At 45.2% G+C, this 26,487-nt stretch overlaps 1 protein-coding gene across 1 annotated transcript; it reads left to right on the forward strand.

Moving 5' to 3' along the window:
- Positions 1-191: 191 nt before the first annotated feature.
- On the forward strand, positions 192-25,812 carry TGM5 (transglutaminase 5; the record flags this gene model as incomplete). Its single annotated transcript, XM_041744603.1, has 12 exons — positions 192-390; positions 499-744; positions 4,543-4,661; positions 7,640-7,768; positions 8,343-8,520; positions 17,761-17,899; positions 18,554-18,657; positions 18,765-19,004; positions 22,708-23,061; positions 23,520-23,680; positions 25,089-25,222; positions 25,416-25,812. Coding segments are annotated over 12 exons (2,157 nt in total), but the record flags the coding sequence as incomplete, so codon positions are not given.
- Positions 25,813-26,487: the final 675 nt, after the last annotated feature.

The raw sequence follows: 26,487 nt of genomic DNA on the forward strand, positions 1-26,487 counted from the left end.
AGTAATAAAGAGGCACTTGCATGCATGGAGCCTCATTTAATCCTCATACCAACCCTGTAAGGCTAGTATTATGGATTATGTTTTACTGACTTGGAAACTGAGGCTCAGAGAGGTCAAGTTTCTTTCTCAAGTACAATTAGTAAGTGGTAGGCAGGATCGGACAGGCTCCATAATCCTGCCCTTTCATATGCCCTGGCTGCCCTACTGCAGGGCTGGAGGTGGCCCTCACAGACCTCCAGAGCGCCTGGAACAACGTGCAGCACCACACAGAGGAGATCAGCTCTGAACGACTCCTTGTACGCCGGGGCCAGGCCTTTAACATCACTCTCTACTTCAGGAACCGGGGCTTCCAGCCAGGCCTGGACAATGTCATCTTCATGGCTGAAACTGGTGAGGACCTCCGAGGGGTCTGTGTGTGTGTGTGTGTGTGTGTATTTAGGTAGATTCTGGAGGGTTGAGAGGTTACTGATGATAGCCTCAGTTCTGCTTACCTCCCAGGACCCCTACCAGACCTGTCCAACGGGACTCGAGCCCTGTTCAGCCTGACAGGTCGCCATGGCCCCAGCCCGTGGATTGCCTTGCTGGAGACCAACGGGGCCAGCTCCCTGGAGGTGAGCCTGTGCGCTCCTCCCACGGCAGCTGTGGGTCGGTATCTCTTGAAAGTTCACATTGACTCTTTCCAGAGGTCCGTCACAGCCTACCAGCTTGGGGAGTTCATCTTACTCTTCAATCCCTGGTGCCCAGGTAAGGTGGAGTGTCTACATGTGGTGTCTTATCTCTGCCCCTTTATCAGTGCCACAGAGGGCCAGGCTCAAGGATTTCTAGATCTCTCTTCCCTGGCTACCAGAAACCTCCCAACTGCCTGCACTCAGCATCTACTCCCAACCACCAACAGGGCAGGAAGAAGTTGCTATTTATTCACTTACTTAGAATTTTAAAAACATGAGCCAAATTATCTTTATTTGAAAAAAAAAAACTATTATAGGGGCACCTGGGTGGCTCAGTCATTAAGCAACTGCCTTTGGCTCGGGTTGTGATCCTGGGGTCCCCGGATTGAGTTCCGCATCAGGCTCCCCACAGGGAGCCTGCTTCTCCCTCTGCTTGTGCCTCCACCTCTCTCTCTGTCTCTCATGAATAAATAAATAAAATCTTAAAAAAAGAAAACTATAAAACTATTAAAAACGTTTGACCACTATTAACATCTACCTTTACCATACATTTTTTTAAAGATTTTATTTATTTACTCATGAGAGACACAGAGGCAGAGATGTAGGCAGAGGGAGAAGCAGGCTTTTCGCAGGGAACCTCATATAGGACTTGATCCTGGGATCCTGGGATCACATCCTGAGCCAAAGGCAGACACTCAACCATTGAGCCACCCAGGCATCCCTGCCATACATTTTTTTAAAATATTTTATTTATTTTTTTATTTGAGAGAGAGAGAGAGAGAGAGAGAGACCAGTGAGATCAGGAGGGGGGAGGGGCAGAGGGAAGAATCCCCATTAAGCAGGGACTCCAATGTGGGGATTGATCCCAGGACTCTGGGATCATGACCCAAATCAAAGGCAGATGCTTAACCTGAATCCAAGAGCCACCCCGGCACCCCACCATACATTTTTAAGTTAACTGTTTTCATTGTAAGAATAATAAGTGCACTGCATTGAATGTGGAATGAAGTAAAGGCAAAGAAAGGAGGGAAGGAGGGAAGGAGGGAAGGAGGGAAGGAAGGAAGGAAGGAAGGAAGGAAGGAAGGAAGGAGAGGGAGGGAAGGAAGGGGAGGGAGGGAAGGAGGGAAGGAAGGAAGGGGAGGGAGGGAGAAGGGAGAAGGGAGAAAGGAAAGTATAAAGTGACAAGTAAAACCTTATCCCAATCTCCAAGTTCCATCTTCCAGAGGAAAATCCTGTTAACATTATACAATCCTGTGTAGCCTTACCAAAATGTTCCATGCTTAATTAAATATGTATTTATACATAGATGTATACGTGTGTGATTATATAATCATACCACAAATAGGATTATATAGTACATAGTATGCTTTACTTGCTTTTTTCATTCAACAATTCAATTTTGAATGCATTTTCCTATCAATATGTTCTTTTTAATGGCTACAATTACTCCACTGTTTGGATACATCAAATGTTTTAAATTAGTCTCCTATTATGAGTGTTTTGGCTGTTTCCAGTTTTTGTCTTAGACGAACAAAAGTACAGGGAGTATCCCAGCACTACCTGTCCCACAATCCCTGTCATCTAAATCTACCTGGAGGCAGAGTAGTTATACAGACATACAGACACAATGTGGGCAAAATGCAAGACATGCCAAGAGGAAAGAATGGGAAGAAAGGCAGGAAGAGTTGAGAGTAGAGAACGGGCCTGGTGGGCTTTTGGGCAGAGGCCAGATTCAACAGTCTTACTTGTAGTTAGAGGATGTCCCCACCTCTTCCTCCCTCTCATCTCCCTGCTCCCCTAACCTTATCCCAAAGAGGCCAGGTGAGTCATACCAGAAACTGGCTGGGATCTAGCATCTCTAACCACCTTCCACCACCTACAGCAAAGTATCACTGAGTGACCTAGAACTCTTACCCATCAGCCATATGGAAAGGCCCTGTCACTGGGTCAGGGAAGACAGTTGTCTGTCCCTCTCTTTTTCCTATTTCTCCCTCTCCTACACACACCCTTGCTGGCCTCCAAGACAATGGGCTTCAGACTTGTATTGAGGTCTCCCCTGAGCTGTGAGGAGGAAAAGTGATATCTGCAGGGCCTTCGTTTTTGAAGCTGTGCTCCATTCAAGTGCCAGGGAGACTCAGTATGGGGCTAGAGATCAGTAGAGGCTGAAGTCAGAATCTGTGGCTACCCTACTGCCATGTCCACCATATTGACTGGAGAGGCCCACCCTGCAGCTCAGGTCACTGCTAGCCTCTGCTATGAGGAGGGATGTGTGTGTTTTCAATCATGAACTCGCAGGTCTCACCACACTGGTACAAGATCTCAATAAAATGCATCTCCCCCAGGGGTCCTCTTCTATTGGTGTCCATACAGTCCATGAGGCTGAGGAAGCGAGGAGAGTACTTTCACCTAAGGGTTTGGTGGGGCCTCCAAACAGTTCCAAGACACTGCAGAGAGGACACCTGGCCCCATGGCCTCTCTTTGCTCATTCTCAACTTTAAAAAGATAATTTTTTATATCATGAAAGTAATACATGTTCATTCCAGAAAATCTGGAGAATACCAATAGGCAAAAAATAAAAAAACCCAATTACTATTAACATCTTTCAGGGGATCCCTGGGTGGCGCAGGGATCCCTGGGTGGCGCAGCGGTTTAGTGCTTGCCTTTGGCCCAGGATGCGATCCTGGAGACCAGGGATCGAATCCTACATCGGGCTCCCGGTGCATGGAGCCTGCTTCTCCCTCTGCCTGTCTCTGCCTCTCTCTCTCTTTCTGTGACTATCACAAATAAAAAAAAGATTAAAAAAAAAAACATCTTTCAGGATAGCCCTCAAAATCCTCTGCATAAATATGCTTTTAACAAACATCAATTCATGCTATATAATATTATTACAGAGCCCATTTAAACTTAATATATCACATGTAGATTTCAATGCCTATACATACAATTTTGTAATCTTATATTTATGGTGTGCAGAATTCTGGCTATTTAACTAGCTCCCAAGAACCAGGCATTTAGGTTGTTTCCAGCTTTTCAGTGTTATAAACAGCATGAGCTAAACAGCTTAGAATCCAAATCTTTGTGTACTTCTTAAATACTGTCTTTAGGTTAAATTCCTACAAAAGGAATGAGGACGTTAATGCGAACCCCTACATTCTGGTTTGCTCTTTTCCAATCAGGATTTAGGTTAAATTCCTGTCTTTAGGTTAAATTCCTACAAAAGGAATGAGGACGTTAATGCGAACCCCTACATTCTGGTTTGCTCTTTTCCAATCAGGATTAGTTGAGTGAAGCAGAAAGATTATGGAATATGGTGTCATATGGACTCTGTTCAAATTTCACTGTACTTACATGTGATTTGGACATATTATCACTTTGAGCCTGTTCCCTCAATCTTAAATGGGATCAGAATGTAAATGTGCTTTGTGAACCAAGGAATTCCACCAAAGGTAAATTTTTATTATTCAACCTCATATTTGTATCAAATGTGTGTTGTTAATGTTGAGGGATTATAGAAGGTGGTCTCTCTAAGAACCAGCCCCCTTCTGCCCATCTTGGTGTCATCCAGTGCTCTCCCCAGAGCTCTTTTTTTTTTTTTTTTTTAAGATTTTATTTATTTGAGAGACAGAGAGAGCATGAGTTGGGGAGAGATGGAGGGAGAGGGATAAGCAGATTTCCCACTGAGGCCAGAGCCCTGCGCCCAGAGTGGTTCTAGGATCATGACCTGAGTAGAAGGCAGATGCTTAATGGACTGAGCCGAGCCATTCAGGTGCCCCCAGACCTCAGTTGTCATGGGACTTTGCCTTCTAGGAATGGGAATAGGGCAGGAAGGGCAAAATAACTTCTGTACTTTGTATTCTCCTACTCTGATTCCTAGAGGATTCTGTCTACTTGGACAGTGAACCCCAGAGGCAGGAATATGTAGTGAATGATTACGGCTTCATTTACCAAGGGAACAAGAACTGGATCCGCCCATGCCCTTGGAACTATGGACAAGTAAGTCTCAGTTCTACTCATGGTTCGTGGGAAGAGGGGAGCAGGGTTCTCCTCATGCAGGATTCACCCAGAACTGACAGATGGGAACAGTAAAGTGTGAGATGACACTCCAGGGAGCTAGATGAACAGTCATAGAAAGTTGGAAGGTGTTCTTTGCTGATCATGTCTGATTTGGACATCAGGATCTAAGGGGGAAGGGCAGCTAAAGGCATTCACCCTGAAATTTCATGAGCGTGATGATGAGGACGAAGGGACAATAGTGATGCTGGCCATGATGGTGTCTGGTTTTTGTTTGTCGAACTATTTCCGGTAGGACCCCATTTGCCTCTCTCACTTTATCTTCATCACCCAGGCCACAGACCCTAGGACCAGTTCTGTCACATTAAGGAAGCTTGTCCTGGAACATCTCAGCCAGAAGCCAGGTTGCTAAGCAGTGATGCATTTCCCTCCCAGTACCTATTGCCTCTTTGTTTTTATTAGATATCTTTTTCTTTTTAAAAAAAGGATTTTATTTATTTATTCATTAGAGACAGAGAGAGAGAAGCAGAGACACAGGCAGAGGGATAAGCAGGGTCTATATAGGGAGCCTGATGTGGGACTCAATCCCGGGACTCCAGGATCATGTCCTGAGCCGAAGGCAGATCCTGAACCGCTGAGCCACCCAGGCATCCCAATTAGAATATCTTTTTCATTATAAAGTAACATCTGGCTGTTTTAAAAACTTTACAAGGAAATGTTGCAAAAAATGTGTACTTAGAACATGAAGGCCATGCTAAGCGCTGTCATCAGCATAGTGTATGTCCCTGTACATTTTGTTTTCTGTACATATTCTAAAACATGATTTTATTGTAATAATAGCATCATGTTAAACATGATGCTTTGCAACTCTTGCCTTCATGAAAGCCTGCCTCCCACATAAAGCTCAGCATACAGCAGGTGCCACAGGAATTCCAGCACTAGGCCAGGGAAGAGGGTTCTCAAGGTTGAGTCCTAGCACCACAACACTGCTGCTGGGAGAAGATCAGCACTGGCTGCCAGATAGCTATTGGCTGGGAAATCCTGGGGCCCCTTGTGGAGCCTTGTGTCCATTTTATATGGGTTCCTCTCCTGGACATGTCCAAATAAAACTCTAACACATGTGGCCCCAGCCATAACCTAGGTTCCCCAGGTAGCCATAGGCAAAATGAGACCTGGCAACTTCACCTGGCCCCAACTGACCTCCCCAGCTCCTCACTTGGCATGCACAAATGAGGATCTGGAGAGCCCCTTGAGACAGGAGCTTACCATCATCTGTGAAGAACAGAAGTGAGCAGCTGCTACTTTCTGAGCCCTGGGTCCCTCCCTTTCTCTCTCCCTCTTGTTCAGTGGACTTACATTGAATACCTGCTGAGTGCCAGGCAGGGTGCTAGGTGCTAGGGAATATGAAAATGGATTAAATACTGTCCTTGAGCTCACAGTGAGTGGAGAAATAGTCACATAAGCAGGTCACTTACTATGCAATGAGAATTGCAAAGACTAAGATAGGCACAGAATGTTCTGGGAGCCCAGGGGAGGAGCACAGGGTTGGGTGTAGAGCTGTCAGGGAAACTTCCTAGGAAGGGAGATGCTCGAACTGAGTTAGCCAAGTGAAGAAAAGTGGGGAAAATATCCCAGGCAGAGGAAGTATGAGCCAAAACACAAAGGTGAGAAACAGTTTGATCTGCTGCAAGGGTTATAAGGAATCTGGTGTTGCTGGAGCAAAATTATGAAGGAGGAAGTATTGAGACATGAAGCTGGAGAGGAAGAAGGGGGCCAGATCAGAGAAGGTCTTATGTGGCTTATAGAGGAGGTTAGAACTTTGACTCTGAAGGCCCAGGGGCCTTTGAATATTTCAAAGCAGAAAAGTGAACTGATGAAACTGTCCCGTGGGGAAGATGGGTCATAGAAGCCCTTCTTCTTCTTCTTCTTCTTTTTTTAAAAAAAATTTATTTATTTATTTATTTATTTATTTATTTATTTATTTATTCATGAGACACACACACACACACACACACACACACAGAGAGAGAGAGAGAGAGAGAGGCAGAGACACAGGCAGAGGGAGAAGCAGGCTCTATGCAGGGAGCCTGATATGGGACTCAATCCGGGGTCTCCAGGATCATGCCCTGGGCTGAACGCGGCGCTACCACTGAGCCACCCGGGCTGCCCCATAGAAGCCTTCTAATCCTATTGTTGTCCTGTGGGAATATTACATGGGAACAAAAGCATTCATTTACTCCCATTCAACCATGGAATTGAATGCATGGAATCCCTACTATGTGCCGGGCACTGTGCCAGGTCTGGAGTATAGAGTTGCAAGAACAGCTGGAGAAACACAGCGCATATGCTCAGGCAGGGAAGACAGAATGTGGCTCCATCATAACTGAAGCTAAACCAGGCTTGGGTTTAGGGAAAGCTTCAGATAAAATGGCATCCATGCCAAGCCCAAAGGACAAGTCGGCCTGCCTTGGGTGGGAAGTTTCCATACCTCACATGCTATTAGTCATTCCAGAGCCCAACTGAGTCACAGATGCCAATGGCAAGTTGGCACCAACACCTGAGCAGTAGCTGTCAATGATGAGCTGGGTCAGCAGGTGGAGGTGGAAGATGAGGCAACACGGTTTTAGTAAGAACATCCCCTGGGCTCCAGAGTGTGGAGATTGAGAGAAGAAGAGGGAGAAAGAGACAGTTTAACCAGTCAGACTCACTGGAGAAAAACTCCAGGGATTTGATCTATAGGACATACAAACCAGGAGAGTTGTGACTCCAGAGCTCTCAGACCCTATACCTGCTCAGGAGGTAGTTCATGTCTGAGCTACTGGGCACAGTTACCTTCCAAATGGGTTTTCACTCCACACACAAACCCCATTGGAGAGCTGGGTGGGGTGGGTCATGAATTTCTTTCCCTATCTACATGTGCCTATCATGGGTGCCTTGCCTCTCTGCATCTCCCTTTGTAGTTTGAAGAGAATATCATAGACATCTGCCTGGAGCTGCTAGACAAGAGCCTGAACTTCCAGATTGACCCAGCCACAGACTGTGCCCTGCGGGGAAGCCCTGTCTACATCAGCAGAGTGGTGTGTGCCATGGTGAGGTTGGCTCTGGCTCTGCCCACCCAGGGTATGTCCAGGGAGGGAGGAAGCTGTGTGTGTGGGATACTCACTCACAGTTGTTCCCTGCAATGGGGGATGAAGAGTCAAGAACAGAGGCCCTCTGGTAAAGCTAATGTGGCTGAAACTGAAAAAAAAATCTGGGCAACAGGTTTTCTCCGCTGAGCTCTGAATTAGCTGGGTATGGGCCATTACCTTGATTAATTTCAAATTGCCTGTTTTAGGGAAGGCCACGTGTAGCTCTGGTTTGGGAAATGGTCTTGTTTTTTCTAAATTTCCTTTGCTCTGAAGTATTGTTAAGAGCTCTCAGAGCAAGCTCTAGTTTTGCAAGGGGTCGGTAGAAATAGAATAATAAACAAACAGTGGAGACAAGTCAGAAGGGCCACCTTCCCATCCTCACCCCTTCCCTAGCAAGGTCTGTAAATCCCCACATAAAATGAGATCAAAGAGTCCACTGTGTCTCAGGCCCAATGATCTTGCAAGGCAGCCCACACATCACATCTTGCTGAGGAAAAGGATGCTTCTAATGTGTCTATACATGGTTTCTCTTCAGATCAACAGCAATGATGACAATGGGGTGCTCAATGGAAACTGGAGTGAGAATTACTTAGATGGTATCAACCCTGCAGAATGGACCGGCAGCGTGGCCATCCTGAAACAATGGCATGCCACAGGCTGCCAACCAGTGCGCTACGGGCAGTGCTGGGTCTTTGCTGCCATCATGTGCACAGGTAGGAAGCAGAAACGGTCCCATGCAGAGAACTAAAAGTGTACTGGCTCATGTCTTAGTACTCTGAACCATTCTCATCCCAGGGAGCATTTCAAAGTAAGCCCCTTCTGTAAAACTGTTTCATCACTGACTTCCAGTGTTCATGTATCTGGGCTTATTTTAGAGAATGGTCCTGAGGTAGAAATTGCACACTTCCTTGCTCTTCTCTTCCTTTGATTTTGGACAACCTAAGAGGCTGGTTAGAAATTAACTGGTCCAAGACAGGAATAATATGAAAGGCCAAATAATTAAAAAACTTATAGACTGATTAGTGCTCTAAGCTAAGAGAGTGGTCTTGACATGGAAGGAAAGTGTGCATCCGAGTGGTGGTATGGGCCATAGGGCCAGAGCAAGATGATGGTTGAGGTAAAATGTTCAGCAGGCTTAGAGGCCTGACTCAGGCCAGGGAGGTAGGGGATGAAGGAAAACAGGAGGTCAGCTTTTCAGATAGGGAATTGATGCTACATGAGTAGAAGAAAAGCTAAAAAATATGTATGGGGGGCAGCACCTGGGCGGCTTAGTTGATCAAGCCTCTGACTCTTGAATTCAGCTCAGGTCATGATCTCAGGATCATGAGATTGAGTCCTGAGAGATGGGCTCCACACTCAGCAGGAAGCCTGCTTGAGATTCTCTCTCTCTCAAATAAATAAATAAATCTTTAAAAATTTATAAAAATAAAGTAAGTAAAAAATACGTATGGAAGAAAGAAAGTAGATGAAAGTTGATTTACAGGTGGCAGGAGGAGCAAGCAGAAGAAAGAGAGGGGCAGTGAATTTTGAGGCAAATGACACCTGGAAATGAGTTACACATTAGGGATAGCAAGAGGAGGCCCTTTGCTTCAGCCAGGGTCCAGCTTGTTACTGGTCTTGACCCTCACCCTGCCCCCCATGCCTAGGCCAGCTCTCAGCCTCTAGGCATCTGTATCTGTATACCTGACTTGGGTCATAGTCAGGAAATTCTTATTCTTGTTAGTCAGGGAAAGAGACCAAATAACAGCTCTTGCTCATAGGACTCTCTACTCCAACCCAGGGAGGCCAGTTCTGCTCACAATTTAGTGTTTATTGTGAGCTAAGGCCTTTCATGTAGGAATTCCCTATAGCACAGGGGTGACTGAGTGGCACAGTCTGATTCTTGGTTTCGGCTCAGGTCATGATCTCAGCGTCATGAAATAGAGCTCCGCTGCGTCAGGCTCTATGCTCCAAGGGGAGTATGCTTAAGATTCTCTCTTCCTCTGCCCCTCCCCACTGTGTTCTCAGTCTCTTTAATAAGTAAATAAGTAAATAAATACCTTAAAAGAAAGAAAGAAAAAATTCCCTGTATGACAAAATCTAGTGCAGTCTGTATGCATATATATGTTAAGCCCACCTCTGGGCTCTTGGAGGAAGCCTAAAAACAACCCAGCTGCTGAGCGAGTGCCAGGCCTCTGGCCAAGGGTACAGGAGGTTCCTGTCAACACCCACAGAGGATGACTTCACATGGGTTGATGAGGAAGAAGTCCTGAACTCTTCCTCCACTGCAGCTGCAGAGCCTCATCAAAGCTGGAGGCTTTGATTGCCCAGAAGCAAGAAATCAGGAATTGAACAGCTTTGATACTTAGAGACACAGAGATATGGGTAAACTGGGCCGTCTGAGTCATCCAGGGAGCAGGCACAGCACTGGCAGACTGAGAAAGGATCAGTCCTGTGCATGATGGAGAGGGTTCTTCTACATGGAAAAACCTAGAGACAAATGGGCAGGAGAGGGAGAGGACCAGGGCATTGGTGTGGTTGTCTGGAACTGGGGGATGAGAGGGGTGGAGCCAGTGAATGGATATTATGCAACAAGAGCAGGCCAATTAAAATGTTTATGAGAATCATGGCCCTTTAGTGACCTGGGATGCAAAAGGTTGGGCAAAGTGGGTCAAATGTGGCTTGATCCAACTGCTGCTCAGGCAGCAGCAGTCTTTCCCAAAAGGGCCAACATGGTGTATATTAATAAATATGTCTGTTTGAAAACTTATTTATTCACCCAGTTACACTTAGTGAGTCCTTATTCTATGCTAGGCACTGTGCTTTAAGTACTCTTGGATACAAAGATGGGTAAGACCCAGCCTCTATCCTCCACTAAAAGTTAAGGATTTATCAAATTTCTTAGCCCAATATAGCTGCCAAAGCATATTTATTAGTAGTATTATTATTTCACATTCACAATAGCTGACATTTACTGAGGACTTCTTTTGCGCCAGGCATTGTGCTAAAATGTTGGCAACCTGGAATAATGGTGAGGCATGTGAACTCTGGAAGTAGACTGCTTGGATTCAAATATCAGCACTACCATCAATTAGTGAGTGGCTTTGGGCAAGTCACTTAACTTGTGCCCCAGATTTATCATGGGGAAAGTAATAATACCTACTTCATAGGTTTATTGGAAGGATTGAAGGAATTCATATATGGAGAGTACTAACAATAAATAGTGCCCAGCTACAGTGGATGCAAATTAGATATCATTACCATCATTTTACAGATGAGGAAACTGAGGCTTGAAGTGACTAAGTGACTCTTGTCTGACTCAGAAATGCATTCTCCCCTATGCAGCACTGCCTCTGTTCAGAACTGCCTATTTAAATGTCAACATATTGGGGCACCTGGGTGGTTCAGTGGTTGAGCGTCTGCCTTTGGTTCAGGTTGTGATCCAGGGGTCCTGGGATCGAGTTCTACATCAAATTCCCCACAGGCTCCCTGCTTCTCCCTCTGCCTATGTCTCTGCCTCTCTCTGTGTCTCTCATGAATAAATAAATATGATCTTTAAAAATAAATAAAATCTTTTTAAAACTTTTTAAAAATTAAAAAATAAATGTCAACATATTAACTTTAATTTCCTAGTAAAAAAAATCACCAGAAGGAAAATTTGCATGCATCAAAAATGCACTTATAATTTTTGAACGGGCTTTTGCTTTGACATTCATTTAGTTGGCTGTTATTTTAGGAATTTCAGACAAATCTCTAGCCTACCTTTTCTGTACTCGGGGTTGGCCACCCACAGCTCTTAGTCATCAGGTTTTTCCTGTTCTAGCCATCCACTCCCTGTGACAGGGAACCTGGAGAGAGTTCCAACAGATACACCCCTTTCCCGCCACCGTCACCATTTGTTAGGGTTCTGAGGCTGGTTCTTTTATGAGGCTGGTTCTTTTACACTCTTCTTGCCCTTTTAAACTGCAGCTTTTTTTTCTGTATCCAAGGGCAGAATAATCTCCCACTCCCTCAGTACTATTCCCTCCCCACTGCAGTTCACGGAGTTGGGGTGGGAGTTCCCTTAGTCACCATGTCTCCCTCTCTCTTACCACTCTTTATGTGGTCTCTAGCTTTCTTGTACAGAAGCTGGTCAATCAGCCCTCAGTTCTTCTTCAAGAGGAATTGATCTATAAATAGTTACAGATTTGGCATGTCTGTGGAGGAGGTGAGTTCAGGGTCTTCCTCTGTCACCATCTTGGACCAGAACTCTTGAATTGTACACTTTACAAGGGTGAATTTTATGATATGTGAATTATATCTCAATAAAGTTGGGTTTTTGCTTTTGTTTTCACTTTTATTATTTTTTTATTTTTTATCTTCATAAATTTATTTTTTATTGGTGTTCAATTTGCCAACATATAGAATAACACCCAGTGCTAATCCTGTCAAGTGCCTACCTCAGTGCCCGTCACTCAGTCACCCCCACCCCCTGCCCACTTCCCCTTCCATCATCCCTAGTTCGTTTCCCAGAGTTAGGAGCCAGGCATCCTGGGAAGGTGCCTGGTCTGTTCCTGCCCGCAGCTGCATGGGGTGGGGGAAGGGGCAGCAATGACTTGGAAGACATGAATGTTGACTGTGAGCAGGTCTATGGGGCATGATCCTCTCCTCTGTAGACACCTGGGCCCAGGAGCCATGGTGAGAAAGGTGGTAGGAAATGAGGAGGTTGTGTTGGTTGGGGCTGGGCCGTCCTTTCTTCACCTAAAACTATGTCATGTGTATATCTTCCGTGTATTGGATCCCCACTTATGCCTTGTCTTGCATGTAGGATCCTCTGCTTAAAACTTTTTTGAACACATCTAAGATAGATGTCATCTAAGATTTCTTCTCCCTTAGTTGTATAGTGGCTTCTATAAAGTACCTCGCTATCTTCCTTTTGAATACAACTCTTGTTCCCATTGTTTTTACTGAGCCCTTAGCTCTCAAAGAAGGAACCTCAGCCAAGGTCCTGGTGTATTATTTTGCCTCAACCTTTAGCTCAAACACAAATCTACTATTATTCCCCATTGATTTATGAAACATCTCAGATTGTGTGGAATGTTCCCTTACCAGGCTGTCGGTTAATATATGGCTGGCACCTAGAAAAATGCCTGGCACATAGTTTTACATAAATGTTAGCTATTATATTTAGTCTGATACTGTTTTAATCTCAAACTGTTGGACTCCAGAGGTCTTGCTGGGTCTTGCTTATGAAGTGTTTCTACTCATCCCCTAAAACTCAGTTCCCCATCATCTCTATCACTTTTTTAAAATATAAATTCCTTCCTTTGTTCCATGGAATGTTTAGGGTTAAATTAATCATATTCTTCATTTCATAATACTTCTCATAACAGGTCTCCTTCAGGCCCCTCTTTAAAAAATTAATTTATTAATTAACTGGTTTTTCCTTTCTTATAACCCATTCCTAGTCTCCTCCCCTCATGACAGGGAAACATTTTGATGTAAATCAAAATTAATATGTAACATTGTCTCCAAAAGTACTCTTACAAAAGAAAAAGTATATTTGTTATAGTGCAATATTTCATCCAGTAGGTTTTTTGTTTTATATATTTTTCATAGTTAAAAGTTCCATTGGGTCTTCTATCTTCCATTTCTCTTCTTATCTTCATGTTTTCCTTTACTTCCTATAGAGCATATTTATAATATTTAAAATAGCTGTTTTAAGGTCTTTGTCAGCTAATTCTATCATCTCTGTCATTTCTAGATCTAGTTCTATTGATTGACATTTTTCCTGGTCATGAGTTATATTTTTCTGCTTCTTTACATGCCTGGTAATTTTTTAAGTAAACATTATATTTTAAATATTATTTATTTTTTTGTTTTTAGAGAGGGAGTGTGAGCAGGAAGAGGGACAGAGGGAGAAAGAAAGAGAATCCACACTGGTTGTGGAGCCCAACATGAGGCTCAATCTCACAACTCTGAGATCATGACCTACACTCAAATTAAGAGTCAGACCTTACCTGACTGACCCACCCAGGAGCTTCTGTAGAAGACATTATTTTTGGAGCAGTTTTAGGATGCACTGTCATTGCAGACAATCAAGAACAGTTCTAATATGACCGTGTAAAGGTATATCTGAAAAATCAAGACAATATAACTATCTTGGTTTAAGGAACAATTAAAGGCTTGGGAGGAGAAGATACTTTTACCATTTGGAAGCTTAATGTGTCCAGGGAGAAATTAAAAGATGCTAAATATTATCACTTTTAAATGCAACACTTCAACTTTATTAGCTGACAAAGACCTTAAAAGCATAAACTGTGTTCTTAAGCATAAACTGCGGAAACGTGACAGCAGAGCTGACCAAACATATTTTAACAAATTGAACTCTAACTTTCCACCAATTTCTCTTTTATAATGGGAGCCACACTTCCACATGGGGAGGAGGGAAAAGAGCTGGTGAGAAGACTTCATAGCCAGTCCTGAAACAGACTCCATGTTTTAATACACTATCAGGATAATGTCCATCACCAGTTGAAAATGAAGCTGCACTCCTTGATGACAGGAATGTCTTTCATTTTTGTGTATGAATCTAACATATGCATCTAACAATGGCCTGGTTAATCACAGAGGTTTGACACATATCACTGAATGAGTGCTGAATGGCTGCATAAGGAGACGTAATAATTCACGCAGGCAGTGTGATGTGGTGTGATACACCTTGGGAACTCTGCAGCCCTTTCCCAATTCTGATATCTTCTCCACCTTTTTCTAAGCATCACTGTGGGAGTATGCGTGCATGTGTGTGCACACACACAAACACACACACACCTCTCTCTTATGAGGGACTCAGCTCCTACAAAATTATCAGTGTAAGAGTCACTTGAGTCTCATGTCAAACTGTGAGTCATTAGGACAGAGAGTCTGCAGAAACCTTATCCACAGGTTAAAGACTACTCATGTCAACATAAATTTAATGAGCATCTACTCTGCGCCCAGAACTGTGCTGGAAACAAAGCAATGCAAGAAAAGTGTCCTCTATGGGTCCTACTCTAGGAGTATTTTTAATCTGGCTGACAAGATAAGACAAATAAAGGATATCACAGAGAGCTCCATCCAGTGATGAAATATGTAGCACAGGTGACCAAGATTAAGTGAGAGCATGATAAGGGAGGCTAATGTGGCATGAAGTAGTCAGTAAAAACTTCACCAAGAAAGGTACATTGAGAATGAGGTGTCTCCAGGATGCCTAGTGAGGTTGCAGTGTTACAGCTTGTCACTAGAAGCATGGGGATGCTTTAATCAGAAAAATGTGGGCTTAAGTCCTGCCTTGGCTTCTTCTTTCTGCCTTGTGACCTTTCTAAGCTTCGGGTTACTTCTCTTACTCCTCTTTAATGTGGGGATAACCACAGGGTTGTGGAGATGATTAAATGAGATCATGCCTATGCAGTGCTTGGCACTGTGCCCAGCACTACAATGATGATGATGATGTTGTTGGCTGGCAAGGAAGATAAGCTTGACGGGGATGTGTTTGGAAGCAAGAAGGTTTCCATGCAGGCTGAACATTCAAATTCAGGAGTTGTGGGCACACAAGTGAGAGATGAGTCCATAAAACAAGATGAGCTCTTTGCGGGAAGACAGTGTGAGCAGGACAGAAGGAGCAAGACCACAGGAAAAATGTATGCATACAACTTCATGCAGATCTGAGCACTGTTAGCCACCCCTCACCCTAGTAAGATGTGGAAGCTAAAGCTGAAGCCTCATTCCCCATGTAAGCAACCATTCTAGCCCCACCGTGGCTTCACTGGGACAGGCTATTGTCCCCCATTCCCAGGCCTCTCACAAGCCACGATGAGGACTGAGTGAGAACAGATCAGTGCAAATCCATTACCACTCAAAGTTTACACTCTATGGACAGTCAAACTTGATACCCAAAGCATGGCACACAGTCATTATGGTAGCGCTGTATGTCAAGTCAGAAATCACCAAAGTGGACAAAAGATTCATGAGACATTCATTCACCCCTCCAGCAACGATGCCAAATTTCTGCAAAATAAGTCTGGCTCTCTGTTGTTAATGGTTGTATAATGATAAAGATGAATATCACACAATCACTGCCCTCAAGAGAGCAGGCTCGTAAACAAATCTCACAAACATGTGCTATGTCTAATAGAGAACTCCAGAGTACTGTGAGCATAATGGCCTGTGTTCAGGTGGGAAAGGTCCAACCAGCCCTGTTGAGCAGGAGCTGACACCACCTTCAAGTGGCTGTTCAGAATTCACGAGTCAGGGTGAAGAACGGATGTTTGCTTCCTCCTCCCCCTACCCACCACTCCTTGGCACCTTCTCTTATTACCATAATGTTCTCCACCCTCCTGACTGTAATCTTAGCATAAATGTGTTCAATACAATGCTCCTGAGCCACCTAAATGCTCTTTCCTTACTCCTATCTCATGTTCCTTTAGTGGCAGTTTTTCCAACCTTCACCCTCTCCTCTGAGGCTGTCCTGTGTTACCTCCACCTACAATTCACCTGTCAGCTCTGCTCACTCCCTGACCTCATTCCTTGGCCTGCACAGACCTGCCACTCCAGGAGAACTTCAGGTTTCCCTTTGGGCTTCTCTCCTTTCTGTTCTGAGTTATATCCAGAGATGTGTCCCCACCCTGACCTGGAGAGGCTTGGTGCCAATATTTGATCACATAGGAAAATACTTGATATGTTTAATAAGGTGAAAATACTAGAGCACTGAACTGTATGCATAATATTGGGAGGTGGGCTCAGATTTGAGTACAAGCTTAGCAGGGAAATCAGTATTTGAGTGATAGGTCTGCAACCTCCTAGCTGTGCAACTTTGGCCAAAATTGCCAACTTTTCTTAGCTTCTGATTCTTAATCTTTAAAATGAGGATAATAGGGATCCCTGGGTGGCGCAGCAGTTTGGCGCCTGCCTTTGGCCCAGGGCGCGATCCTGGAGACCCAGGATCGAATCCCACATCGGGCTTCCGGTGCATGGAGCCTGCTTCTCCCTCTGCCTATGTCGCTGCCTCTCTCTTTCTCTCTGTGTGACTATAATAAATCAATAAGAAAAAAAAAATACAAGTCTTAAAAAAAAATAAAAAATAAATAAAATGAGGATAATAATAGCAGTTTCTGTGTAGAGTTGTCCTGAGGCCAACTTAGCAGCATGCCTGGCAGGTATTATTATTATTATTATTATTATTATTATTATTATTATTATATTGTTATTATTGAGTGGGGTGGCCTGCCAATGCTGGATTTGAAGGGAGAGAGTCTCCAGAGCATTGGTGGAAGGATGGGCTGGGGTATATTGCTGTGCTTAAAGAGTACAGAATGGGGAAAATATGGCAGGGGACAAAGCAAAGAAGTTGGCTGGCAAAGAGAAGAGATGCCTTCTCAGGAATAAAAACAGTATTGCACTTTCTTTCTAGAATTTCTCTATCAGGTACAAAATCTTACTTTTCTAAGCTTTTGCTACAGTTTCCTTTCTTTTCTGCCTTCCTTTATGATGCTTTCCTTGATAAGCTTCCAAGACAATATACCTATGAAAAGGGGGGGATCCAAGCCACAGACCTCTTTGTCTAAGAATCTGATGGTTTGAGCCAAAATTCTAGCTATTTCGCTTGAAGATGGAGATTCGTGGCCAGGGGATAAGTGAGACCAAGTGAGGCTACTGAGTCTTGCCAAAAGAGGTGTGCCTGTCCCATTCTGCTTGCAGGCAGGGAAACTCACAACTTTTTTGGCCCTGGCATTGCTTATATGACCAACCAGAAGCCTAAGCTTTGCACAGTCTCTCCCATGAGCCCCAGACAGGAACTCAGGAAGGCAGGGAGAGAGGTTGTCAATATCATCAACCCATTGTCCCAGACAGCTCCTGACTGGTCCCGCAAGTACCAAATGAATGGTTTCTTGCACGCAGGGAATCCATAGCATTCCTAAATCCACAGCCCACAGGAGATTTATTTGCTCTTTCTGCAGTGATGAGGTGCCTGGGGATCCCCACCCGTGTGATCACCAATTTTGACTCTGGCCACGACACAGACGGAAACCTGATCATAGATGAGTATTATGACAGCACGGGCAGGATCTTGGAGAATAAGAAGAAGGACACTGTCTGGTGAGAGACAATCTTTCCATCTCTTTCCAAGGCAAACCCCTCCAGCAGAGAGTGGGGCAGGACTGCGCCCACAAGCCTTCTGCCCTCTCACACCCCCCTCACTTACACCAGTCCCAGGGCTCTGTGTCCCCAACTCGAAGGCTGAGACACAGTGGAACACAAAACCTATTCTGAGTTTAGAATCCTCATATCACAAGAGCTTTCTACTCTGGGTGCAGTTTCCCTATTTGTCATCTTCTTCATTTAATATCAGCCTTTAGCTCTGACCGCAGGAAGGCCTGAAGCCTCACCTCCAGACACACCATGAGTGCCTCTGTCAGCAGCAGCACACACAAGAAAGGGCCAGAGGACCTTTTGGGGAGAGAGAGTGAGAGATTTTTAACTTCAGGGAAGTTTTAACTTTTAACTTTCAACTTTAACTTCAGGGAAGCCTTCACTCTCTCTTCACAGAAAAAAAGTTCTTTTCTGAGCAAGTTGGGCCTCACAGGAGGAAGAGCTGCCACCCCCTTACCCACAGAGGTTTGAAGGCCCAGGGCACACTAAATCTGTCTTTCTATTTGCCCACCGTCCCCTGCCTTGCTCTGGAAAAAACACAAGCACTACAGACTCTCCCTTAGCATCATTTGACCCTGATTCCTCTGGCTTCTCCTTTAGGAATTTTCACGTGTGGAATGAGTGCTGGATGGCTCGAAAGGACCTCCCTCCTGGATATGGAGGCTGGCAGGTGCTGGATGCCACACCTCAGGAGACAAGCAATGGTGAGGCTATCCAGAAAAAAGGTGGAACCCATTCCCACAGAAACCGCCCTTGCCCCTGCCTGACCCTGCAGCAACAGCCTGGCCCATTGTAACTCTTCTGTTCTCAGGCCTCTACTGCTGTGGCCCTGCCTCTGTCAGAGCCATCAAAGAGGGAGAGGTGGATCTGAACTATGACACAGCCTTTGCCTTTTCCATGGTGAATGCGGACTGCATGTCCTGGCTTGTCTATGGAGGGAAGGAGCAGAAAATTCACCGGGAAACGAATACTGTTGGCAATTTTATCAGCACCAAGAGCATTCAAAGCAATGAGCGAGATGACATCACGGAGAACTACAAATACATAGAAGGTATGACTGAGCCAGCCCCTGCCAGAGTCCAAGTCCTATGAACACCTTCCCCAGGGAACCTCCCAGCCAGCTGGGACAGCCCTCTGGGGAACTAGAAGGAATCTGAGGGACAGATCCCAGGTCTTATGCCTCCTCATTTTTAAGGTCCCAGTTGAGATGCTCTCATTGCCTCACTTCCTTGTGCCCACCGCCACCCCACATCCCACAGGCCAGTGAGCATCCTCCAGAAGATGTTCCCAATGACCATAAGGCCACCGACGGGCATCCTACCATATGAATCCTTCACTCCTGCCTTCCGGAAAAGTTAGCCTCCTTCTCAAGATGGGAGGGGATTTAGTAAACCCTATTCTATTAATTTAATGAATTTCATTTAACATATTTTCTAACTAACTTTGTTTTATTGAGTTTTTGGAGGACAATACAGACCACCAACCAGTACCCAGGCCAATATAAGGCCGAATGTTTAGTCCGACATTGCCCCTGCTGAGAGGTGGGCGACCTGGAAGAGGCCCCTTACTCAAGTTAGCAGGGGCAAATAGGCAACTACAGTAGTCAGGCGTGAACACATTCCCAGAATTTGAGGAAGGTCAACCACTGGATTCAATCACCATGGAGCCAAGTGAAAAATATACAGTCTATGAGGACCAGAAGCTGGGCAAGGAGTAGGAGCTGAGCAGGAGTGAATCAGAAAAGGAGGGGAGTGGCAGGTAGCTGGAGTAGTTACTGGGAGTGCTGAAGAGTAGCATCTGTGGTGTGTCTGTATGGGCCTTGGGGACCCACAGAGAAGCTCCAGAATATAAGCCTATGAAGGGGTTTACCAGTGCACCTGAGTGGCTCAGTTGGTTAAGCACCTGCCTTCAGCTTGGGTCATGAACCCCAGGACCTGGGATCAGGCCCTGCATCAAGCTCCTTGCTCAGCAGGGAGTCTGCTTCTCCCTCTTCCTCTGCCTGCCACTCCCCCTACTTGTGCTCTCTCTCTCTCTCTCTGCCAAATAAATAAATAAAATCATAAAAAAAAGGAAGGGGTTTTACACAGTGAGAGGCAAGCACTGAACACAGCCCAGCCTGCTGTTAGTCATCCCCTTCATGTCTATCCACTCTGGGGTTACCTTTGTTGGGGTGCCCAGGACAGATCCTGAGGCAAGGATATCAGGATGGGTGGTTTATCTGTGAGGCCATCCAGGAACTACTGGAGAGTGAGCAAGTGAGACAGGGGAGGGAAGAAAGCCAATGCAGGGTGCCTTGTCCAGCCAGTTAGGAGCACAGGCAGCTGGAGCTCAGCTCCTGCAGGGGAGCTTTATGAAAGTTGCCAGGGAAAACACTTTTATTTGCTAAATATGGCAACCCTATCAGGGATTCAGTGTCAAGTGTAGAACACCACCACAGATTTATCCCACCTAAGAGGCAAGGGGGCTAGGCTATTTATCCCCCAACTCCTGTCAAGCAGGGACTGAGGCCCTGACTCCTTGGGGTGTCAAGTCCCTAGTACTTCAGGCCTGTTCCATGCATAGTCTATGGCAGCTCTGGTAACAAAGAAAGCCCTAGACAAAGAGTAGAAGGTGCTAGAATTTGAATGTAGGACATGTGGGCACTGAACTGGTGAGTGCCAAGGGGATGTGAGTAGGCATTGACAGCATTTGCTAGAGATCCATGGGATTCCACTGTAATCTTGGGGGTTTGGAGTTATATGCCTGTGGGCTTGAGAGTGCTATTCAGTCGGGCAGTATCTGATCTTTTCCTACTCAGCCTGACAGGATCTAAGGATAGAACAGACCACATGTGAGCTAAATCTGATCCACATCTCCCTGGGCCAACTCTTGCTGAAGCACGTGCGTGGATATCCTCTTCTGCCTGGAACCAGGTTTAGAATGACCCCCAGAGCAAGGAGATAAAGAGTGGAGTCTGTCTGGGGAAGATGTAGGGATGCTCTGAAGGGGTGGGACAGACTCTGAGGGCAGTGAGTGCCAAGTGAACACAGCTGCTAGGATTATTAGGGAAGCATGGGTGAGTAGTCCTGCGTATCCTGGCCACAGTATCATCCCAGGACTGAAGCCAAGCCTCTCTGGAAACTCCGATTGCCTGAATTTTACTTTACTTTAATTCAATTTTATTTTATTTTATTTTCTCTCCTTTCTTTTCCCTTCCTTCTTTCCTTCCTTCCTCTTTTTTCTTTGTCTTTCTTTTTTTCTCTCTCTTCTTTCTTTCTTTTCTTCCTATGGCTTCTCTCACCTTCATGCCCAGGAATTTGTCTACACCTGACCAATTGTTTGGTTCTAGAACAGGAATTTACACTGTGCTGCTGTCTTTAAGAGGCTTACTCTTCTCCATTTGTGGGCCTTTGTCTTTCCTCTGGGGAAGGCAGGATAGAGTCTAAGGGTTGGAAGCATAGATTTTTGTGTTGGGCACATTTCATTTCCACCTGGATTCTGCCCCTTGCAAGTTGTGGGACTTGGACAAATGACAGGGCCTCTCTGAGCCCCAGTTTACTCATCTGGATGAATTCAATTTTGTTGGTGAGGACATGGTGAATAAGGAACCCTTATGCACTGTTGATGGGAATGCTAGCTGGTACAGCTTCTGTGGAAAACAGTATGGTGGTTTCTCAAAAAATTAAAAATAGAACTACCATATAACCCAACAATTGCACATTTGAGTATTTGAAGAAAACTAAAACACTAACTTAAAAAGATACATGCACCCCTATGTTTGTTGCAGCATTTTTTTATGATAGCCAAGCTATGGAAACAACCCAAGTGTCAACTGATGGATGAATGGATAAACAAAATGTGGTATATAATTGAATATTATTCAATCACAAAAAAACAATGGAATCTTGCCATTTGCAACAATATGGAAGGAACTTAAGGGCATTATGCTAAGTGAAATAAGTTAGAGTATGACAAATACTGTACGATTTCCTCTTTTATATGTGGAATCTAAAAAAAGGAAAGAAAACAAGTTCATAGATACAGAATATAGATTGCTGGTTACAAGAGGCAGGGTGGTGGGATGGGAGAAATGGATAAAGAGAGTCAAAAGGTAAGCAAACAAACAAATAAATGAATAAAAATAGTGCTAGTGATTTAATAAAAATAGTTCTAGGACTTTCATGGCACCAAAGAGAAGGTCCAAAGGGTCCTCCCTATCTCTACTGGGGATATCATTGTCACATGGGCACTGCTAAAAAATATTCATACTCAATAAATAGTAACAATACATCCCTCTCATGGTTGATGTGAGGATGAAAGGTATGAAATACTTTGCAAAGCTGACACTTAGAAAGCACCTGATGAGGGGCCTGCTGGCTCAGTCGGTTAAGCATCTGCCTTCTGCTCAAGCTCAGGTCCGTGATCGCAGGGTATTGGGATAGAGCCCTGCATCCCATCATACTGCATCCACTGAATGATCTCCCTGTTGAGGGAGCCCTCATGCACGCCTCCCTGCCCTGCCCCTCCCTGCCCTCATGCACGCCCGCACACACCCACATTTGTGCTTACCCTCTCTCTTTCTCAAATAAATAAATAAAATCCTTAAAAAGGAAAGAACGGAAGAGAGAGAGAGAAAAAAAAAAGAAAGTACCTGATGAAGAGTAGGGAGTGTCTGTTATTAGAAATGGGGGTTTTAACAGTCCTGCAGTGTTCAGCCAAGGCTTACCTCCCAGGGTCAGCCTGGCCTACACCTGGTGCTATCGCTGCTCTTCCAGGTTCCCCCCAGGAGAGGCAGGTGTTCCTGAAGGCTCTTCAGAAGCTGAGGGCTGGAAGGTCTGAAGACCCCCATCAAGCATCCACATCCATGCCACTGAGCGAGGACAGCCTTCCGAGGCTACATATGCCTTCCCTTCAGCCCAGTGATGTTGTCCAGGTCTCCTTGAAATTCCAGCTGCTTGCCCCACCCCACATGGGCCAGGACATAAGCTTTGTCCTGCTGGCCCTTAACATGTCATTCCAGTTCAAGGACCTCAAAGTGAACCTGAGTGCCCAGTCCCTGCTGCATGATGGTAGCCCGCTACTCGCTTTCTGGCAGGACACAGCCTTCATCACACTCTCTCCTGAAGAAGGTATGCGCTCTGGGTATAGGCATGAGGACAGTCTGTGTACACAGAGTGGGTTATGGAAATGCCAGTAGGAACAACCCAGATAAAAATGTTCTTGGGACAGGTCCCTGTTGGTACCAGTCTTCCTAAATGTCCCCTTTGGCACACATTCCTTCTTCCCTCCTTTCTCTTCTTCCTCCTCCATTCCCTTTACTACTCCAAGGAAGGGAGCCTGATTTAGTAGGGAAAGCCTGAGCTTTGGAGGCATCCAGAACTTGGTTAGAACCTCGATCCATCCATTTACCAGGAGAATGACCTTGCAGAAACCATTTTGCCTCTCTACCTGAAAACTTAATATCTGCTTCACTGGGGCTCAGTACATGTTAGTTCCTTCTTCTCCAAAGAAGGATCCCTCCAGATCTAACCCAGGCCTAGCTGATTTTCCCAGCTACTTTCACCTCATCTTTTTGTTTTCTCCCTAGCAAAGACCCATTCCTGTAGAATTCCCTATTCCCAGTATAGCCAGTACCTGTCAACAGACAAGCTGATTCGCATCAGTGCCCTGGGCGAAGAGAAGAGCAGTCCAGAAAAGATCCTGGTGGACAAGATCATCACCTTAGCCTATCCAGGCATCATAATTAATGTAAGTTGTCTGGGGGGCTCCTGGGGATCTGGCTGGGGTTGGGGGGAGTGCAGCCCTCCAAGACTCTGTTCAGAAAAGCAGTCTCTCTTTTCCACTGCCTCTTCTGGTGTTCCCAAGGACCTTCCTATCGGGAACTTGAGATTCATCTGAAAACACTGGACAAGATGTCCATCCTCTTGCACCACTAAAGTCTTATGGGTTGGGGCACCTGGGTGGCTCAGTGGTTGAGCGTCTGCCTTCAGCTCAGGTTGTGATCCCAGGTTCCTGAGATCGAGTCCTGCATCAGGCTCCCTGCAGGGAGCCTGCTTCTCTCTCTGCCCATGTCTCTGCCTCTCTCTCTCTCTCTCTCTCTCTCTCTCTCTCTCTCTCATGAATAAAAAAATAAAGACCTTATGGGTAGACCTTGAGCAGGTGCTATGGAGAGGACAGGAAGAGATCTCTTTCTTGTGCCACCTCCCACTGTTGGTCTTCCCCAGGGTCAACATGAGGAACTATGAGCTCCAGTGGAAGGAACCTGAATGGGGAGAAGAGCACTGCCTGAGATCAGCTCAGATTTGATTTGCCACCTCTTAGCCATGCATTCTTGGACAAGTCCCTGGGCCTCTGCTTCGGGAACTGTCAAATGAGAGGATTAGACTAGCTGGCCTCTGAGGACACCATCTGCTGTGACATTTTGTGGTCCTCTGAGTGGGAAGACTTCATGGGTCTCTTCAGTATTGTTTCCCCAAGGCCAAGCAGCCTCCTGGACCCTGTCAAATGAACCTCTGGGACCCCTGGTGGGGTGCATCCAGCAAGCCCAGCCACTGGGGTCTTGTTTTAGGGAGGGTATCCAAAAGTACCTCCAGGTGTCCTGAAGCTACTTCCATCTCTCTATGGCCTTGAATGTTCCATTGCTCTACACTCACATATTGGTGTGAAAAGAAGTGAGCCCATTATGTTAAGAGGGAGAAAAGGAATGTAGTAGACTTGCAATAAGAAAGTGCCAAAGAAGATTCTATCCATTCAAATTATGCATGAGAATCCTTTGGGATTATTTTACATTCAGATGAAAGCCTTGGAGCAGAGATAACATTACTAGAGTATCCAATTTATCAGATTTTCCCATTTTCTGGGTTGAGGGATATAAAATACTTTATACAAACACCTATGAATGTAGAAATGAATCAAAGTTTTACATAACAATATCTTTCATGATGTACGCTGATATTTTCTTCTGTTTTGTTTTTAAAAAACATTAATGACAACGTATCAAGTTGGTCTTAACCCATACCTAGAAAAACATGGGCCATAGAAACCCAGCTCTTCAGGAAATAGATCTGAAGAGAAATGCTGTCTGTAAATGTTTGATGAATTGGGGAATGAGATTAATCTTCTGCTTCCTTCTTCTCCTCTGGATCTCTCTGTTTAGGTTTTAGGAGCTGCCATTGTGAACCAGCCACTCTCCATCCAGGTGCTATTTTCAAACCCCCTCTCAGAGTACGTTGAAGACTGTGTGCTAACTGTGGAAGGAAGTGGGCTCTTCAAGAAACAGCAGAGAGTCCTGTGAGTGCTGGTAGTACTCAGCCTTCGCTCCCAACTTATCCTGGGGTTTTCACTAGCCTTCTTTCTGGTGATGGGCACCCAGGCCAATCTCTGAGAACACCAGGGAAGGAAAGCCCTGGTTGCTGAGTGGAAAAGAGCTTTGGGGTTCTCATAATATCCATGGTCTTCTAAAATTCTCTCTTCTCTGCTACAGCATTGGAATCCTCAAACCTCAACACAGGGCCAGCATCACTCTGGAGACTGTCCCCTTCAAGAGTGGCCAAAGGCAGATCCAAGCGAATCTGAGAAGCAACAAGTTTAAGGACATCAAGGGTTACAGGAATGTCTATGTAGACTTGAGATTATAAATTCTGGAACAATGAGCAGGATGCATGGATTTTAAGCTTCAAGAGAAGGAGCAAGTTCAAATGTAAGCTGTGACACTCCCCACCATGACAGAGGCTTTGCAGGGCTCCAAAGTAAGCAGCACAGGAGATGTCAGCAATGGATAATCCCCTGGGCCATTTGCACAGCTCCCCACGACTCTGATCAGAGCCCAGAAACTCTGTGGTGTCCAATCCAGAAGTGTGAGATAGCACAGAGGTCTGAGGACTCTGGTTGGGCTTGGCCATGACTTACTGCTCCCCCCTTAAACTGGCTGAGTAGCTCGCTGTCATTTTGTCACTGCAGTGGCTAGTGCCCTAGTCCCAATAAACTTCAATCCTTGTTCTCACCTCCTTCACATTCATGTAGTCATCACTTTCCCTGCAGCAGTGCCCACATATTCCCTGGATGCTAAGAGTGTTCTATTGTTTCAATGCCTGAGTCCATTCAAGGCTGAATTACTGAGTGCCTAGTATGTGCCAGGCACTGTTCTGAATGTAGGGGAGAAAACAGTAAACAAAGCAAAGGCTCTGCCCCCATGGAGCTTACATTCTATGTAAGGAGGTAGGATACAGATAATAGACACATCAACAGGTAAATAAGATATTTACAGATGATGTGTCAGTCATGATCTGGTCAGGAAAACCAAAACCCTTGTAAACGTTCCTACATACTACCCACTTTCTTCATATCATGGGGAAAAAAAACCTACAAGATCTCCCACTTGGCCTTCCTTTGAATCTCTTTCCATATCATATCCAAGATGTTCCTCTTAACAGTTCCAGCCTCTTGGCTTGAAGTCTGCCAGTGCATTGTGGTGCTGGATGGACCTGGAATGACCATGGTTCAGAGATAAAGCCAGTTGAATAATGCAGTGAAATAGATTTTTGGTAGGAAATGAA

This window comes from Vulpes lagopus, chromosome 2 (genome assembly GCF_018345385.1).
Source record: "Vulpes lagopus strain Blue_001 chromosome 2, ASM1834538v1, whole genome shotgun sequence".
NCBI lineage: Eukaryota > Metazoa > Chordata > Mammalia > Carnivora > Canidae > Vulpes > Vulpes lagopus.